Source organism: Protopterus annectens, chromosome 4.part0, assembly GCF_019279795.1.
Source record: "Protopterus annectens isolate FY-2018-M chromosome 4.part0, PAN1.0, whole genome shotgun sequence".
Classification (NCBI taxonomy): domain Eukaryota; kingdom Metazoa; phylum Chordata; order Ceratodontiformes; family Protopteridae; genus Protopterus; species Protopterus annectens.
The window spans coordinates 292,762,760-292,781,540 of record NC_056733.1 but is presented as its reverse complement, the minus strand read 5'-3'; the positions used below and the strand labels follow the sequence as shown (position 1 = coordinate 292,781,540).

The 18,781-nt window shown below is 43.0% G+C and overlaps 1 protein-coding gene across 1 annotated transcript in view; it reads left to right on the top strand.

Annotated features, from left to right (window-relative positions):
* The window catches only part of SUSD2 (sushi domain containing 2), a 1,008,194-nt gene that overhangs the window by 407,722 nt on the left and 581,691 nt on the right, over positions 1-18,781 (top strand). Inside the window, exon 5 of the mRNA XM_044068275.1 lies at positions 14,009-14,183. Coding sequence (XP_043924210.1) covers positions 14,009-14,183 — 175 coding nt within the window. The remainder of the gene's footprint in view (positions 1-14,008; positions 14,184-18,781) is intronic.

The following is an 18,781-nucleotide window of genomic DNA, read 5'->3' as shown; positions in this document are numbered from 1 at the left end:
GGAGGTACGGGATGAGGACATCATCCTCCTGGTGGCTGTACTCTGGAAGGCATGTACGAGGCATTATCTGTAAGACATAATGATGGTGACAGGTCACAGTTTCAGAGATGTACAGAAATACTGCTGCACATACATTTCTATGACATCTAGTACATCTGCACAGTTATCTTTGCAAATCATCATGGCACTAACACGACTGACATGTTTGTGTCACACACATGTAACACCCGTTATGCATTGGATATCATCAGCATATATGTGTGTCACCTCATTATAGTGTTCATACTCCATGTGAATGCTGTCTTGATGTGGGCATGTCTGTTTGCCTGCACTGGTGTTCTTACCGGCACTGGTGTTCTTACCTATCTGCACATGCCTGGATGTCTCCACGGTAATGCTGTTGACCGTGATGCTGTGTATATGTCACATATCAACACAGACACAGCCTTAATGGACTTGAGCAGTGACAATGCACACATACGCATGGTAACGTGTACATGCATGTGATTTGCCATATACATCTACATAGCACTGTACAGCTTTTCAACATCCTGCCACGGATCGCCTGTGTTGCACATGTGATAGACATGGGACAATGGCTAGTCGGACGTCATTTGCAGGGATGGTTATCAACCATTAGCATGTACGGGCAAGGTTTCCTAGCTGTAACCGACCGCCATTATGCCACCGTGAGGTGCTTCAGTGCCACATTACTGATCCAGACAGTTGATACTACACCTACTATGCGGCCATCACACCATGTATGACTGGGATGACATGTGCAGCTTTGATGGACAGGGTTGCATGGTATGGTGGGAGTATGTCACATGTATGGCACAGGGATCTGTCCAGCATGTGGCGATCCTAGTATTAGGACGGTGGCTGTCCATGACGTATGTCTTTCAGATCAGGATATGGAATTGTAGCATGTCCATCATCATGGTGTAGCAAATGATGTCTTTATGCAAGGTAGACAGCATGCTGCATAGTGGAGGTGAGGATTGTGAAGGCTGGGATCGCCCATCCATGCATGGCCATTACCCCTTAAAGGTGATATGTGATCCAATATTGGTCACCCCAGTGCTGTATATGCCTGTCCAATGATGTCCGTGTTCATGGATGGCACCCTGTCATGACATGGGTACCTTGTATGAGTACCTAAGGGGCCTACCAAGTCAGGGAGGTGTACTGCACAGCACCAGCCCTTACACAGTGTCCATAATGTTGACCACAGCCTAGGTGGTAGTTAATGGGTACAGGGATATTCACCTAGCGGTGACGATGCTGATATCATCCATCAGAATGTGCACATATGTCACACCTCACCCACACAGCCCATTCTGTATGTTCACAACACTGACACAGCTATTGCTCATAGGTCATGGCCATTCACATCCTTACATACATAGATGCCTAACATTTGTCTGTGTGGTATGGTCTACAATGAGGGTGGAGTACAGCACATTAACCCTGTTTTACTGTAGCTGGCACTGGTGTGATATGCACATGTCACTCTGGCACCTTTTGTAGTTGGAAGTCTGTCAACAGGCCACTGGTAGAACACTCGTGACATACAAGGGTATTTGTAATTAAACATCCATACTGTCTTGTCCATCTGTACTGCTAAGGGACATGCAGACCATACTCTGCAGGGTTATAGTGCGGTGCCACCCATTATGACTGTCGTCACCACTTGTGGGTTGATATTATCCAACACCCTATCTGTATTGTATGTTCATGCTAAGCACTTGTTCAGAACTTGTGGGCATGTCATGAACTACTGATTAATATAGCACCCATTCCACACCATTTCCCACAGGTACACTGGCTGTCCTCATTTTTCCAGCTTACTTACGGTACAACAGCTGTTGTACACACAACTCACATATCCTGTGAGACATGGTTGTATATACAGGCGGTGTCACATACCAGTGCTATTGCCTGTCTATATGATGGATATGTCGTACATGTGGCAATAGAGCAATTGTCTCATGTACACATTCAATGCTCACCTCCCAACATACGACACTACAGCCTGTGGGGGATGCACTTATGCAGCCCTGCTGGGGGTAATGCTGTCACCAACCCTGACTGCACCAGACAGTCATGTGGGGATATGTAACATTCGCAACACACCCCACTCATCACATAGTCTCACATGATCTCCACCACAGGCCACACATACGAGGACAACTTGTGCAGTACCTCTCCATACTCTGTGAAGGCACCAGAGGCAGCCCCCATCACGGAACACAACATCAACTTATAGCCCACAGACTCATGTGTGCCCATCACATACAGCCAATAGGGTGTTATAACATACACAACACACCAGTTATAGGTGACTCTGTAGGCGGGCACACTGCAGTTCCACACAGCAGGCTACTCAAGACGATAGTTGCTTACATCTTGCTGTCGGGTAACTGGTTCTGCAACATAACCTATGCACCCATGCCACACCTCACCAGGTATGATGCGACCGTCATTCTCCATGTTAGTGTGACTGCCCTGAGATGCCACTTCACAGACTATGTGTGCAGGGACATGCAATAGCTGACCAGTCTTGTAGCCCTGAAGGTGTGGGCCAAGCCCTGGGGAGCATTATGCATTCATCCGGACATAATACCACTGTACAACGACTGACTGTGTCACTTCAACAGTTGCCTATGCGTCTGCTGTCATTCCACAGGCATCTGGTATCTGTCCGCTTTGACTGACCTGGTCAAACACAATGCTTTGGCACAGATGACCTGCACCTGTCAGCCCTGGGAGTACAGATCACATGTAAGGCTCTTGCTGCTTCTATACTGCCTGTCTTGCAGTTTCCACTAACAGTCACCGGCAGAACGTTAACTGGCAAGCAAGACATGGGGTCATGTGACACAATGCTTGCATCTTCCTCTGTGACGCATGCAGGCAAGGCACACCTTATAATGCACCACTTCAATATCTCTGCAGTGACTGGGACCTGCCTCTAGGCTCTGCAGAGCACACCTGCAATGACCTGCACCTGTCAGCCCTGGGAGTACAGATCACATGTAAGGCTCTTGCTGCTTCTATACTGCCTGTCTTGCAGTTTCCACTAACAGTCACCGGCAGAACGTTAACTGGCAAGCAAGACATGGGGTCATGTGACACAATGCTTGCATCTTCCTCTGTGACGCATGCAGGCAAGGCACACCTTATAATGCACCACTTCAATATCTCTGCAGTGACTGGGACCTGCCTCTAGGCTCTGCAGAGCACACCTGCAATGACAGGTTATAGACAGACCATACCTTTCAGGTAGAATCTTACTTGATATATTTTCGTTTCTTACCAAATTATGACTGACATTGTCTTTTTACCCATGTTCTATATCTTTTACCTGGAGTGTTTTTATTAATTCTTGTTATATTACTATGCTCAGCATACATGATGTAACCTGTTTTGTGTATTATGCTGGATGTACTGTATTTGTATAACTTGATGTTGGAACTTTTCTCCCCGGGCCTCCGCTGAAAATGGACCTGGTCCAGTCGGAATTTCCCGGTTAACAAATGTAAAATAAATAAAATAATAAATAAAATACCTGGACCGGCACACCCACAGCTGAGGTGTTCCCATATCCCACTATGTTGTACACACATCCTGACTAGTTACTTAGCACAATGCATCAGAGGTGCTCCACATGCAACTAACTGTGTCCGGAACCGCTATACACATTGTAACAAGCTACAGATTCAACAATATACCCCACTGTTACCACACCTCATTTGTTGGTGTACTGGACAATAGGGCTCAGACAGCTACTACTGATGTGACTGACACTACCCCACACTTAACTGGGATAGCCACTCATGTACCAACACATCCATGAGTCATAACCTCCACTCGGCTGGATCAACCCATACACACTACCAAGACCAACATTATCCTTGACATGAACACTACCAACATGTGACTGGTATTCCACACCTGGGGTTATCCCCTCATTGGTGGATTCCAAACATATGCTAATCACCCTAGTTAGTCACATCCCGGCACCACACCCTTCACGGCATACACAGTACATGAGTACTACACCTACTACAGACGTCTTATGACAGCGGTAGTTAATGTCATGACACCCGTGCAGATGGACAATGCACATACAAAAGCTGAAACATACCCCAGTGCACTTCATTAGCACGTACACGACTGCATGGACCATGCTATTCCACACAGAGCCATGATGGTACACACCAGATAACAGACTCCACTCTGGTGGTCAAGTTCCATGGCATAATTTACAACAACAAGTGGAGGCTGTTGCACAGTGGTGTACAATCCCATGGGTGGGGTAGCTCACTGGTCAGCCTCGGTAGGGCCACGGGATCCCTCATCACATACCCCAAGACTAGCTACGTAAACATTACTGCGACACATTCCGGGGTGTACCACAAGGCATTATGGTGGTATGTCAGTAGTCGATGGCAATACCCACATCTGCTCTCACATACAACAGTCACTCAGGAACATTACAGACCCAGGTGATGTTGGCAACATGTTGGCGGATGGATTCAATGCTAACATTACACCCTCTCACTCACTACAGGGCCACGGGCCACAATCCATGCAGGAACATTGCAGTGTCCCTGCGGTCACACCTACACAGTACTAACCTGCACTCTATATGTCCTGGGACACTGGCCTCATGTCACCTTCCAAAGTCCCAGGCTGTGATGTCCACAAACCTCTGAACGACATGTCTCCCCACTCGGCCACCATATTCAGTAATAGCCTTGTATCAGACATTGTGGCCCCTGAATGGCACACAGCAACATTTATCACACTCCACACAGGTGGCATCACAATGCACAAGTGGGACTGTAGTCCTACACACCTGACTGGACTGTTCTGCATGGCTATGGGGCACATCATCATGGACGTCATTCACAGAAACATTGTTGGGCTCCGGTCCTTTGATGCCACCCTGGTTGGACTTGTTAGGGCCAGAGCATGGCCCCTACACCTGGTGGGCTCCTTTCATACAGTTACCAGGGTAGTTGATGACGGTACGGGGTCCACATCCTACATTGTCCTCTCAATGCCTTTCAGCACCGTTCTCCATTCTGGTATTGACAACATACACATCCACCTGCATATCATACCCTACGTCTCAGGATGTTATGCAACGTGGCTCATGGATAGGACACACACAATGAGGGTAGCATACCATAGTACCTACTGCATTTCAGTTACACTTGGCATACCACAGTCCTCAGTCATAGGGCCCCTCATGTTCAGTATATGCTTCCCTGAGGTACAGGCTAGCACAGAGGGACTTTCCCTGCCTAGCTTTACAACCCCCTGCATACAAAGCGTCATGATTGATCCACCAGCTGATACTGGCTCCATCCATATGGGTGTCACTGTGACAGATACCTGATATGAATATCATGGCCTCCAGCTGCATGACACAAGGTGCATGAACATCACCTTTGCATTACACCATTCACCCACTGACTGTCACATAGGTGGTAGTCCCCTACATACATGTCACATTGTACGTGTTCATAGTACACACGTATGTCGCACCCACTCCTGTGGTTACCATATTGCCACTGTGGCGTGGATATCCTTCTACGTGGCCACACTTATCTGTACTGGGTATATAGCTGGTACATAGGCACCCATTGTACCTCTGAACTCCAGACATCTACACACATTCAAGGGTACACCACCCCATTTAGGGTGTACCTTACACAACAGCTACAGCTTTACATACCACAACATTAACACGCCATGACGTTTATTGAGCTCCGGCAGTTAAAGTATGCGGCTGACGTACAGACACCACGTCTGTACACAGTTGCATACTACATACTCAGGGGTGACCTCTGCTGAACAGACAGGACCCATGTCCACAACAATATTAATGGATATACTCCACATACGCGACATAAGCAAATGCCACTGTGAGCAGCATGCTCATGGATATGTGCACACACGCAATGATGAGTGGGATGTGCTTGAGGGTTACATTCCCAAACCGGACACTCACCATGCTTTGGAACATGAGTCCTATGTACATCATGCAGGGACACTCAGTAGCACTGTTCATGTGATACCTCACTTGTTGGTTGGGAGACACATGTACGCCAGGGATCACTGCAGTGGCTGTACTGTGCAAAGGTGCAGGTAACACATGGCTCTGCTGTTCACAGGACACTACCCTAGAGAGGTGCCACTGGTGTGAACACTGTAGTTGTGCTTACACATAGACTTGCCAGACTGCATAGTACCCCACTATGAACCTGTGAAGCTATTACATGTCCTTTGTGCATGGTTACTTGTTAGCCCTTCCATTCAGATTAGCTATCATGCTATTACACTGTCCCGTGCCTACAAGCCATATGTATCCTGTTATTGTACATGCCAATAGACGATACCTTTCGTATGCATAATTTGCCTGTTATGCTGTGTACAGTATCTGACATATCTACCTACAATACTATACATTACACATTTTACATAGTATCCCATAATGCAAAGCATACTTGCACAACGGGACCACCTTAGACATGTCATTGTCGTTATATGCCCATACGCATGCCTACTGTGACAGTATATCAACATATATTATCCCCTGCTATGGCACGTACTTGTTGGACATACCCTACCACTGACGGCGGGTTGTATGGAATTGTTCTGTTTAAAGCCCTCATGTAGCATCCCTTGTGGTGTCTGTGATGTGTACCTTGTGGCCCACTGCTGGACGCACTGTTTCTACAAGCATTAGTATGCTCAGCAAGACATCACTACATAAATACCTTTTCCCACTTTATGCATTGCAGACACTTTTATTCATGCAAACCAGGCTATAATTACACTAAATTATTAATACAAAACATGCTATACATAAACGTACATACCGAGTGTTCTACATACCTTGTTTTCGTTCTGAACTTTCGTCTCTATCTCTTACACTGCTTAAACAAGTATATGGTATGAGCATACGGTTTAAATGTCTGGCAAGTCATCCTTATATACGTTGATACCTGTAACATGTGGGTTTCCTGCCGCCAATTGGTGTTCCTGAGTGACTAATTACTTGCACATCAGCTGTGCAGCTACTCCATTCACCAATTACGCGGCAACAGTGGGGTATAACTGATTTCTCCACTTGGGCGTTGCCCATTTGCCCTACCTTCAGGAAGACGGCCTGTATTGTGCTTTGTTGTGTGTAATTGCAACTGCTATGTGTAGAGACAAGTATACTTTGGATTCATGTCCCCCGTGGATTGTGTGTGACAGCTAGAGTATGTGGTTCAACATGTGGGTGTACCTGTCATCCCAAACATCTGATAACGGACTATTGCAAACAAAACCTGTAACATCGCCATTTGTTCCGTTATACAACGGCTACAATTTTGCATGGCGCGTTTAATTGCGTCTCTCAGAAGGTATGTTGATGGTTCTGCAGATGTAATTGACTGGATGTTTGTGCTGTAATTACAGTCTGTATTGCTACAGTTTCTAGTGTGGGGGATGCCTGTGGGTGTACGTAGCATATGGAGGTTTGTGGGGCTTGCATTTCTACATATTCCATATATATGTGTGTGGGCTCCGTCCGTAATTAAAGAGCTATCAGTTAGTAGACTTATGTTACGGGATTTTACATTGGGCCGTTGTTAATTGGTTTCTCTATAGTATGCAGGTGAGGTTGATACTTCCATACCCCCGTAATTGCAGCGATATGTAAAGGGATATGTCTAAATGACAGCTATTCCGTGTATTTCTGTCCCAGATATTTGCAGTCATTGCAGTTGTGTTGGTGACAGAACCTCTTTGCCATGGGTTGGCACCTTTTCATATGAACACTGTGGGACACTTGCGGGACACACATCACTGTTTACAGGCCAACACATACCCACGGTCAGTACACAGGATAGTACATACTTTTATCCTCAATACATACATACTTATTGTTGTAGGACTTTGGCTACTTATCATATTGCATGTAACATTTATGTTTCTTACATACAGGCATAACGATTTAATGCAACTATTACATAATATACGGGACATAATAATGTCCTACAATCTCGGACAGTTGCCCTTTGTAATGTTTTATGTCAGGACACACCTGCCCAGGGAGGGGCTGTCCCTCCTAATGTGGTACAGGTGGTAACTGTATGCCTACTGCTAGCTATACCCACACCTACCATAATGATCTACCTCCGAGTTGGCACTAACAGACACACGATGCGAACACACACATTAGTCACACGGAGACACACACGGCACCCTCAACACATACAGAGACTACGGCACTCACAAACACAGTTGAACACAGTACCTACGTGGACCACAACACCGGCAGTGGTAATTAAATGTCCCTTCATATCGTCATACTATTACTCGCAGTTGTACTGTTCTGGTACTGTCATACTATTACTCGCAGTTGTACTGTTCTGGTACTGTGTTCTTTCGGTCTTTCAGCCTCGTGGTTACGCGTGTCGGTATGTTACACATTCCATAGTTGGTGGCATCCTATTTATTTGTACCTCCAAGGTGTTATGAATGTTGTTGACCTATCTATATATATTTGCAGATATCGTTGAATCCGTATATAATCAACATATATCACTCTATCGCCCTTTCTGTCTGTATTATATATATATATATATATATATATATATATATATATATATATATATATATATATACATACATACACACACACACATATACATATATATCTGACAAGGACAGTGACAGGCAAGCTACACCTTTGATTGTGTACTTGTCAGTGTATATTGTTTTCCTGGACTCCGCACATTTGTGTCTGTACCCGTCACATTACACACCTGCCGTAGGTTAGGGTTACCAGCTGTCCCACTTTGCGAGGGACAGTCCCTCTTTGGGCAGTTGTGTCCTGCAAAATATCTGTAAACATGGCAAATGTCCTGAGAGTTTAGGACATACTTATTTCCTATAGTTTATGTAATAGTTGCATACAACAGTTATTCTGTAGCTGAACCACCTATATGTTATAGAAACAGAATATGTAAGTAAACATTACAAGAATAAGCTTTTATCTAGGCAAAACGGTGAAGTTCTGATTTTCGTACTGGCCAGGTGTATGTGTCGGCCTGACGCATGTCCCACATTGGTCATTTAAAGAAGTGGCAGCCCTACCATAGGTACATCTTGGCTAGCATTACTGTTTGGTGATTGTATACATGATTGCGTGTTCTACTCCTGGCAGTGGTCGTTTTACCCTTCAGAGCAGGCACTATTAGTACAGGGGTGAATAATGCTGGTTTCACCTGTGCTGGACATCATTGACAGTGATCTGCGCGATATTCGGAGAAGCTTATCCCTGTTTCGCGCACATCCGTATAGTCATATTTAAATGTCGCTTACCAGCAGTGGGCAACGCATATTCCCGCTAACGTGTGCTAAACATGATCTGATGACCTGCATCCGACATGCATTATTCGTGCCTTCGGGATTACGTTACATCCCTTGCAAGTTGCAGGACGTGTGACCGTGAACATGCACGATGGTCACTGCATTTAACACTTGGACATCTGGGATTTGTACACGTGTTATGTCATTTTGTATGTGGAGTATACTACGGCTGTTACTACATATTGCACTCACATGGGTAACTCAGTTAGTTTACATATGCATGAGTCCAGTTAATGGTATGTCCATGTGATGTTTACTGGATGTGCTCCGGCATTGGGTATGTATGTCACAGTGAGCCACACACGATACTGTGCTACACCTTCAAACGACTGTAGGTGGAGCAAGCTGGGGTGATGAATACCTGTCATGGGTACACCCCATGCCTTGACACAACATCCGTGATTACATTATGTGGAGCCCCTCATTAACACAGCAGGGACTCCGTGCTGAGTGTGTGCAGAACAGTGCTTACACACATGTGCTCCTGCAATTGCCTCTGCTCCACTAAGCGACAGTTGGTTACTCGATGTTGTGGCGACAGCGGACACTGTTTGCCCCATTTGGTGTGTGGCCTCTGACAATCGGCCGTGTACCTACCGATGTACCTGGGAACCTATACATACAGCACCACCATATGCTGATAGGTGCATGTGCTGTTCAGGTGTTGACATTCCGTGTTCCAATAGCTGTTATGTGTACAATGTTTGAGGGCTGCCTGTAGGATTCACACAGTGGGCCACCTATACATTACAATTTACAGGTCGTGTTTGTGTGCCATCCATTTTACTGTGTGTGCAGGTGGAGAGGTGTGTCAGTCCGTAGGGGCCTACACTGTCAGAGTATGTGCTATACGTTCCATCTTTGCCAAGGTGTAGGCATATTGGGCACGCCTCCGTCTGCCTTCTGGGGCTGGCACAGTGTGTTCATGGTCTGAATCCCTCTGTGCCTGTGATGGCCTTGGCAATTGCGGTGGGCTATGAGGGCCTTCACCATGTTGTCCCTGGTGCAGCTGTTTCCGCAGGATCATATTATGTAGCATGGCACATACTATGACGATGTGGGCACACGTGCCTGGAGAGTACTGCAAGGCTCCACCAGATGTGTGATTTCAGCATCCCGAACACACGCTGTGTGATGATTCTGGTTTGCGCGTGTGCCTCATTATGGCGTTCTTGCATGGGTGTGTGTGCATTTCTGATGGGAGTCATCATCCACGGCTCCAGTGCATAGCCAGCATCCCCCACAAGGTGGCCATGTGGGATGTCCCCCCTGACAAATATCTGATACAGCTGTGAGGCATGCCGGCACACACATCCATGATAATGCCCTGGGCATTGCACACGACCTGGCAGTTGGAGTGGAATCCCTTGCGGTTTATGTAGTGCCTACCATGCTCACCGGGTGGTGACTTGATTTGTATGTGCGTGCATTCTATCGCACTCAGTACCTCTGGGTAGTGTGCCACACGGTGGAAGCGACGCATATTGCTGGCCAACTCCTTCTGAGTTCGGGGGAAGTATATATGCTCATTGGCATGTGGTGACATGGCATCCAGGAACTGGTGTAGTACCCTGGATGCTGATGCCTGTGAGATCCCCATTATATCTCCAGTTGGCCTTTGAAAGGTACATGTGGCTAGTATTCGCAAGCTTACACATACCTTCGTGTCCACTGGGATGGGTTCCCCTCTGTTTCTGCTTCTCAGGCGTGGCCGGCACAGCTCCACTATTTGATGTAAGATGTCCCTGTCCACCCTGTAATGCTCTACTATCTCCAGATCATGTAGCCCCTGGTAGGTTACCCTTGGTCTGAATACTCTTCTCCTCCTCCGGGGCCTGCGGTGGTTGTCGGCATCATCCTCCACAACAGTCAGTCTCTAACACATGCTGATGAATCACAGCTATGGCAGCTCCCAACATGTACATTTTAAAAGTTCCCCGTGTGTTTACACCTATGGTGCAGTGTTTGGGAATACACAGGTGTGTGTAGGGTGCTTTCACACTTTATACTATTGTGCTGTGAACACTGATGATGTCATAGGGTGTGTATGTACGATCGTAGCTACAGGGTATCTTATGTGTTTTACTACCGGAACTACTATTGTGATGCCTTTGGTGTTGAATTACATTTGCCTGATGTGGATTACCTTTTGACTTTCCCTTTACATTTCTGCACGTTCCACCTACCATTTTCTGGCATGCATCCAGCAGCCTGCTTTCATTTGTACTTTCCTAGACCTGGCTTATCTTGCGTAATGTGTGCTATTGCCGGTCTACTGTCGGTTTGCTTTGCTCTGCTATGACAGATTTCCTATCTTTGCAATCCAATGCCTCCCCTGTCCTGTTTTGCAGGTTTCTGCGAGCAGACTTGTCAGCTGCTGTCGATTGGCCGCCGTGAGTTGATTGGTGTTAATTGCTCAGTAGTACTCCAATTACCTACTTTGGCATTTCCTTTTCTTCCCCTGATCTTCCTGTTTGTGCTATTGTTCGCGGAGCGTGCATCTGCTTACCGGGTTTCGGGCACGTTTTCCTCCCCATACACATGCGCTTTCGGGCACCATGTGTGCTCTCAGCCAAACGATTCTATACCTTCCTCCCCACCCCTGTCCTGCAGCTTTGCTTAGCAACGGCCAGGCCAGATTTGCATTGCTCCAATGTGCTTACTGCTATGGTGGCACACCCCTCTGCTGATGTCATGTATCTCCTATGAGCCACTCCTCGGTGTTATAGCGCTGCGCTGTTTGGTACATCCTTCATCCGGCGGGACATTTGCGATTCAGTATTACCTGCCTCATCTGCTTGGCATTGACTGCTAATTCATAGTTACCACGCCGAACACTGTCGCAGCCCCTTATCAACCCTTGCACCTTGGTTGTGGTGTTCCATGCCTACCATTGCGTATTATGGTGAAAACCTGATTTGTATTACATTGCGATTTTATGACATTTTTATATTTTCTTTATGTTCCTGTTTGCGCACACATGCCCTGCGGTTGTACTGTGCGTTACTGTGGACATGACATTAAATGTTGTTTTTCGGTGTTGTGCATCTTTTCTTATGCCATTGGCTGTGTATTTAGCCATTGGCATATGTTAACTTTGTAATACATGAGTCTGGTCCGCTTCCATAGCTCCGATGTTCTGTTTGGGAAAATGTAAATGGCTTACGCTACGCCTGCACCTTCATGAATCGCTATCTGCCTTCATTTGCATGGTGCGACACTGCGCATGGGGTGATTAGCATACCTATGCTGAGGGCTGCACAGTTCTGGTGTACGCCGGTAGTGCATGTGGAATTGGATCGTACCTGAATCACTCGGTCATATTTGGCATTATTCCGCCTACGCTACGCCTGCACCTGGTGCAAGCTTCATGAATCCCGGGGATTGTTACTATAACCAAAGACATTTTTGAATTTTAAAGGAGATATAAATAAGCATTATTAACCACCTGGTTTATTAAGTGTACAAGATTGATGTAGTAGCTTTTGTTGGTTTGACGGACGTTACAAAATGTCAAGGTAAGCACTTGCTGTGGTTGGGGGCCCCCCAGGAACAAGGGGCCCCCAGCGACCACAAGGTTCGCTGGTGCCTAAAGCCAGCTATGCGTCTAGATTAATATTGCCAACAAGGAAAGCAGAAGAGAAATACAACAGCAATGCAATAACAAATCACCCTCCATTTAAACTATTTGTAATGAATGCTGCTGAGAACATTTCTTTCAAACACTTCTGGCTCCTTGAAGCTCTCACAATGTTAACTACAAGTGCATACATCACAGGCACAGATTTTGAAGGATTAGAACATCACTGATAACATTAGTCAATTTTCAAAGTTAAAATTAAAAAAATTTTCAACAAAGTAGATTGGGGACATATCACTCAAGACCAGCTATATGTAATATGGTGGAAATGGAAAGTAACTGCTATGTTGCATTTCAAGCCATTGGAAATTAGCATCAGACCCAAGTTCTCTGCATCCTCTACAGGAAAAAAAAATTCCACAATTTGCCCATCTCAGAGTTATGGTTTTTTTGAACCAAAGCACTACTTGGAGCAGAATTAAGTTTGACATATCTCCTTCTACTGAACCACTTTGGATGACCAGTTGACATAATCCCTGATGGATATTCAACATCCAGGACTTGTCCAAACACTTAATAAGCAGAAATGTAATACCTTGAAATGAAAAGGCAAAAAGCATTTCTTTTAACAAGTAAAGACTTGAAATAAATGAATATTAACTTGATTTGCCACTGACCTGGAATTTTAATCCTAGTTATATATTTTAGGATAAACGCAAATAAATCAATTATAATAACTTAAGTTGAGTGAGAATTTATATTTGCAAATGACAATTTCTGGTATCAAACAAATATGTGAAACAAAAACTGCTGTAGTATATGCATAATTGCATTAGAAACCCTCTGCTCATTTGTCTGCCTTTTTTTGTAACTAATAATGTACATATGGTTTCTTTACTGAAATGAAATAGAATTTTCAATAGCTTCAGGCTAAAGTGACCTTATCATAAGGTCATAATAATACATTCATTTTATTGTCCTTTAAAGGTGAGCCCTACACAGATGAATGGACTGCTGAATGGAAGTATTTGTATTCCATTGGAGAGCGGTTGCCAAATAATGGAACCTTTACCTTCCTTCCTACCCCTGCAAATAAACCATATTCTGACTGGGATATGGGAATTCTGAGGATGGTGTCCAGTGGCTCTTCCAGTGGAGAGGAGTAAGTAACTTTTCCACAAGTGCAGAAGATATAAAATTAATCTTTCTTACATTGTTTTCTGATTTCTTAACTTCTGTGTTTAAGCAATAGTCCTTTCCTTATATTTTCTTGTTTATATGGGTACTTTTAATACTGACTTAAGTCTTGATCAAGTTCCCCAATGGTCTATGAGCTTTATTTCCCTAAATATCATTTCAGCTCATGCTCTGGCATTTGCTGCAGAAATACAGTGAGTTATGATTAGTAACAAACTGCATGGATGTTTGTTATGCAAGAAATAGTCAATCTCCTTTGCAAAAAAAGATGTTACTTATCTCTAGGATCTCTGCCATCTTAATTGGAAATGCCCTAAAATGGTATATTTTGCTGACTAAATATCATTGCTATTGTATTTTCACCCATCAGTGCAACACTCATAGAAATACCCAAGCTCTTAAAGCCATCTCTGATACAGTAGTTTTAAGTACTCTATCCCTGTTTTCTCTTTTCTAACAAAATAGTGTCATATTCTGGTTAATATGTGCCCATATTCATCATCCTGTTGCCTTGGAACTGCTTAAATATGTTGCGTCATTGTTTATGTAAATTTTATAATGGATGTTTCATACAATTTACTTGATTTTTTTGAAGAATGTTTTGTATTAAAAACAAAAACATGTGTTGTGTTTTTATTTCACCTAAGTATTTATCACTCATTTTAACAAACTATTTTTCTCTTCAGATTCAGCTACATTATGTTGTGCATGAAAGTTTACACAAGCATCTTGACAGTAACAGTGCAAGGGGTCATCAGACACACAATGAAGAACAGTAATATGAACACTAAGTACCATTGTTCTCTGAAGTTTCAAAAATATTCATCAATTAATAAATGTTCCACAGGTGTTCACGTCAATGTGCAGTAAGCTGTTACTTTTCTTTAACCTACAGAACCACATATTGGATAAAACACAGAAGACATCCAAATTCATGCCCTTTTCATGATCAGACATTCAAATTACAGCATTCATTAGAGACATGAATAATGCATGACCTTATGCATAATGATTTGACAGGGTTGATAGGTGGAATATGCAGCTTCAAAATAGTTGTGAGTTACCGGAGACCTAAGGCTATAGTAGATGGTGTCCAAGGAAGAAGTGCTGTTTGTTACGTATTCATTTCTTTACATTTGTTAATAGTACATGTGAATAGGTCTAAGGACACTTTTATGCTGTGAGAGCCTCCATTGCAGGTTATAAAACAACTACCTCACCAAATATGTATACTAGACACAGTAAAATACTAGAGACACATTAAAACTTAATATTGCATCAAATGGGACAAGTTATATCAGTCAAAGTAACACAATGCTCACAGGTAACAAACTGAAACCCCTACAGCATCATGGGTTATATACAAAGGTTGATAACACAATTATAAAGATTTATGTAGTAAGGATGTATTATAGGAGTACATTTGTCATAGTGGAGTTATACAAAGGAGAAGCATAAGAGGAACAAGTAACAGCATCTATCAATACATCATCTGCTTTTATAAGTAAATTAACAAGTAAACCTTATATTCAACAATGAACAGTAAATAGAAGAAAACTTAATTATAAACAGATATGAAGAATAGTTCACTGACATTTCTAAATGACTGTTGTGTCAGTTTAGTGTTTCTCTATTAGCAGTTTAGTCATTGTGTCAAAACTGTTGAAACCTGTCAGAAAAAGGAATGCCAAGACAACCTAGTTTATGTATGTATTAAGGACAGTAGGTTCAGATTCCTTTATAACTTGGTAGAGTGTCTCAGTTGTAATTGGCATCATGGGCAATCCCCAGCCAAAGCTTAGAAAAAGAAAACAGAATTTTTGTTTTATTTTAAGGACCAAAAATTTCCTCCATCTTTCTGAAAGTGTAGCAAAAAGCTTTGCTTCGCTACAGTTGCAAGTACACATGCATGTGTAAAGCAGATAAAGAATTTAATTTAAGCAACTGTGATATTAGCAGTGGCTGCTTAAATGTCTGCCATTACCACATTCTTGCTGAACTGGTGACTTGTGTCTTCTGCCTCCCCTCCCCAACAGCTTGTAACTAGAGAAGCTGCCAACTTTGCCCTTGCCTTGTTATTGTATTGTGCTACTGTAGTGAATGTAAATGCTGTCAAAACGTTCACTGCTTTCAAAAGGCTCTAAAAGAACTATTACCTTTTGAGGGTGCTGTGGTAGTGTTGTCGCCTCACAGTAAGACATTGTCCTGTTCGATTCTCAGCTAAAGCGTCTTTTGCGTGTAGACATGCGTGAATGGGTGTACCTTCGTTGAAGGTTGTGCGTCAGAGCTGGCAACTTGGTATGTAAAAATCTACTGCCAATCATTGGCGGACCGGAGTTCCACTGTGGCGACCCCTAACCGGGAAAAGCCGAAAGATACAACAACAACCTATTGAGGGTATGTCTCCCAGATGAAACTATAGCCATAAACTCTAATGTCATGCATCACCGAAAGCCCTGGATTTAGCCAGTGAGAATGCTCCTGTGGAAACAAAAACAAGCTGGCCACAATGTCACAAGCTATGCACAAAGTGCTTACACTTTCAACAGGAAACTACTTTATGCAGAGTGCATGTGGCTATGAATTATGAAGACTGAAGTCATTACTTCTGAAATTACCAAACGTTACAAAACTGGAAAGAAAAAGTGTCCCTACTTCTTTGCATTTAGTCAGCTAAAGATGTTTCTTACAAACTAACTTCCTAGCTGAATCCACAAGGCATTGATGAAATGTTAATGCATTCAAACATATGTTGTACTGCTTGTAAACTTAAGCACCTTACTTTGGCTAGGCAGTACTATGGGAAAAAGTGGAAAAAAGTAGCAAAATAAGCTTTGCTGAGGTGGAATACCTCAGCGTGCTATGAAACTAGTGTCATGGTCACATTTAAGGAAAGCATTTTTTTCATGTAAGATTAAATGACAATTTCTACTCACATTTGTAGTTTATAGGTGTGCTAGTTACTGGATATATCTTACAGTGGAGAACCCAATTATTCCCTCTATTGTTGGTATCCCCAAAATTCATAAAAATGTAATTTTTCTACCATTTAGGCCCATTGTAGCTGTTAAGGGCTTCAAAATGGAACCACTAAAGTCATATATAGACATCACTTGTAAGAATGTGTTGTACAATGTTCCACACATTTTAAGGCACTCCTGGAATTGTCTTGATAATATCAGGAATTTAAGTTGGTGACGACTTTTGGTTTGTGACTGGTAGTCAACTTATTTTCGGTGATCCCCCAGCATATTGAAACTGACAGCTTTAAGAACAGTCTGGCTAAGTACAGTGATTTACACCATGTAAAAAGAGGTCTGTTTGTGGATTTGTTAGAACTGGTACTATCCAATAATTCATCTTGTTTGATGGGGAATACTACAAGCAGGCGAATGGGGTTGCGATGGTTGCCAGATGTGCACCCATCTATGCTAACCTGGTGTTAGCAGAACAGGAACAGCAACATGTGCTTAATTCTGTCTATATGTCAAAGATCATGACATAGTTAAGGTACCTGGATGACATACTGATTTTGTGGAAGGGCCCAAAACAAGAGTTGGAAGATTTTATTGGTTATTTGATTAACACGACCACTTTTTAAAAATTTAAAAGTCACATGGATAGAGATAGGATTGAATTTTTGGATATTCTTTTGTACAAAGAGAATGGCCATATACATTCGAACATTTACTGTAAAAAGACATACAGCAACTCTTTTTTACATTATGAGAGTTGCCACCCTCAGTTTCAAAAGAAAAATGTGGTGATGGGTCAAATGATATGATTGTCAAAGCTTTAGTCAGGATGACTGTTTCAGATTTGAAATGCTGAAGTTTATTGACAAGCTCATAAATAGAGGGTATCCAATGGATTTACTAAGTTAAGTAAGGATGCCGAAATGAGACGAAGCAGTAATTTTAGACCTATTCTCTTGGATTCAAGTAGAAGTGTTGCTTCATCTAATATTACAGATATTAATACACTTACTACTGACAACTCTACGGCAATGGTGCTGGATTATAATGATTCAGGTATGAAAATTAAGAACATTATCCAGACAGTATGGGACAGTGTATTTCCTTCAGACTTAAAAGTATTGGGTTCAGGTCCAAGATTCATTAACAGTAGGGGTTCCAACTTGAAAGAGTTGTTGGAAAGAGGCGTAGGGACATCTAATAGTAACATCTCATGGATGGGTAAGTGTGGTATATGTAGTGTTTGCAAGTTTATTAATGACAGACTTTATGTACACATAGACAGTTATAAAAGAACACTAAACTGCCCAGGGTACTGTAACTGCAGTACTGACATGGTAGTATATGTAGCCACCTGTCTATCATGTCCAGCATTTTATGTAGGAATGACCACACGTAAATTAAGGCTACGTATTTTGGAACACAACAGTCATAAAAAACAAGAAGACTACAAGTGCTTCATTTAACCATAGTAAGACGTGTGGCAACTACAAAAAATGTATATATTTTCTCAAATATTTTTATTTTCAGTTAAAATAACATTTACATAATATTTTTAAATATCATTTTAAACAAATATATACAATAT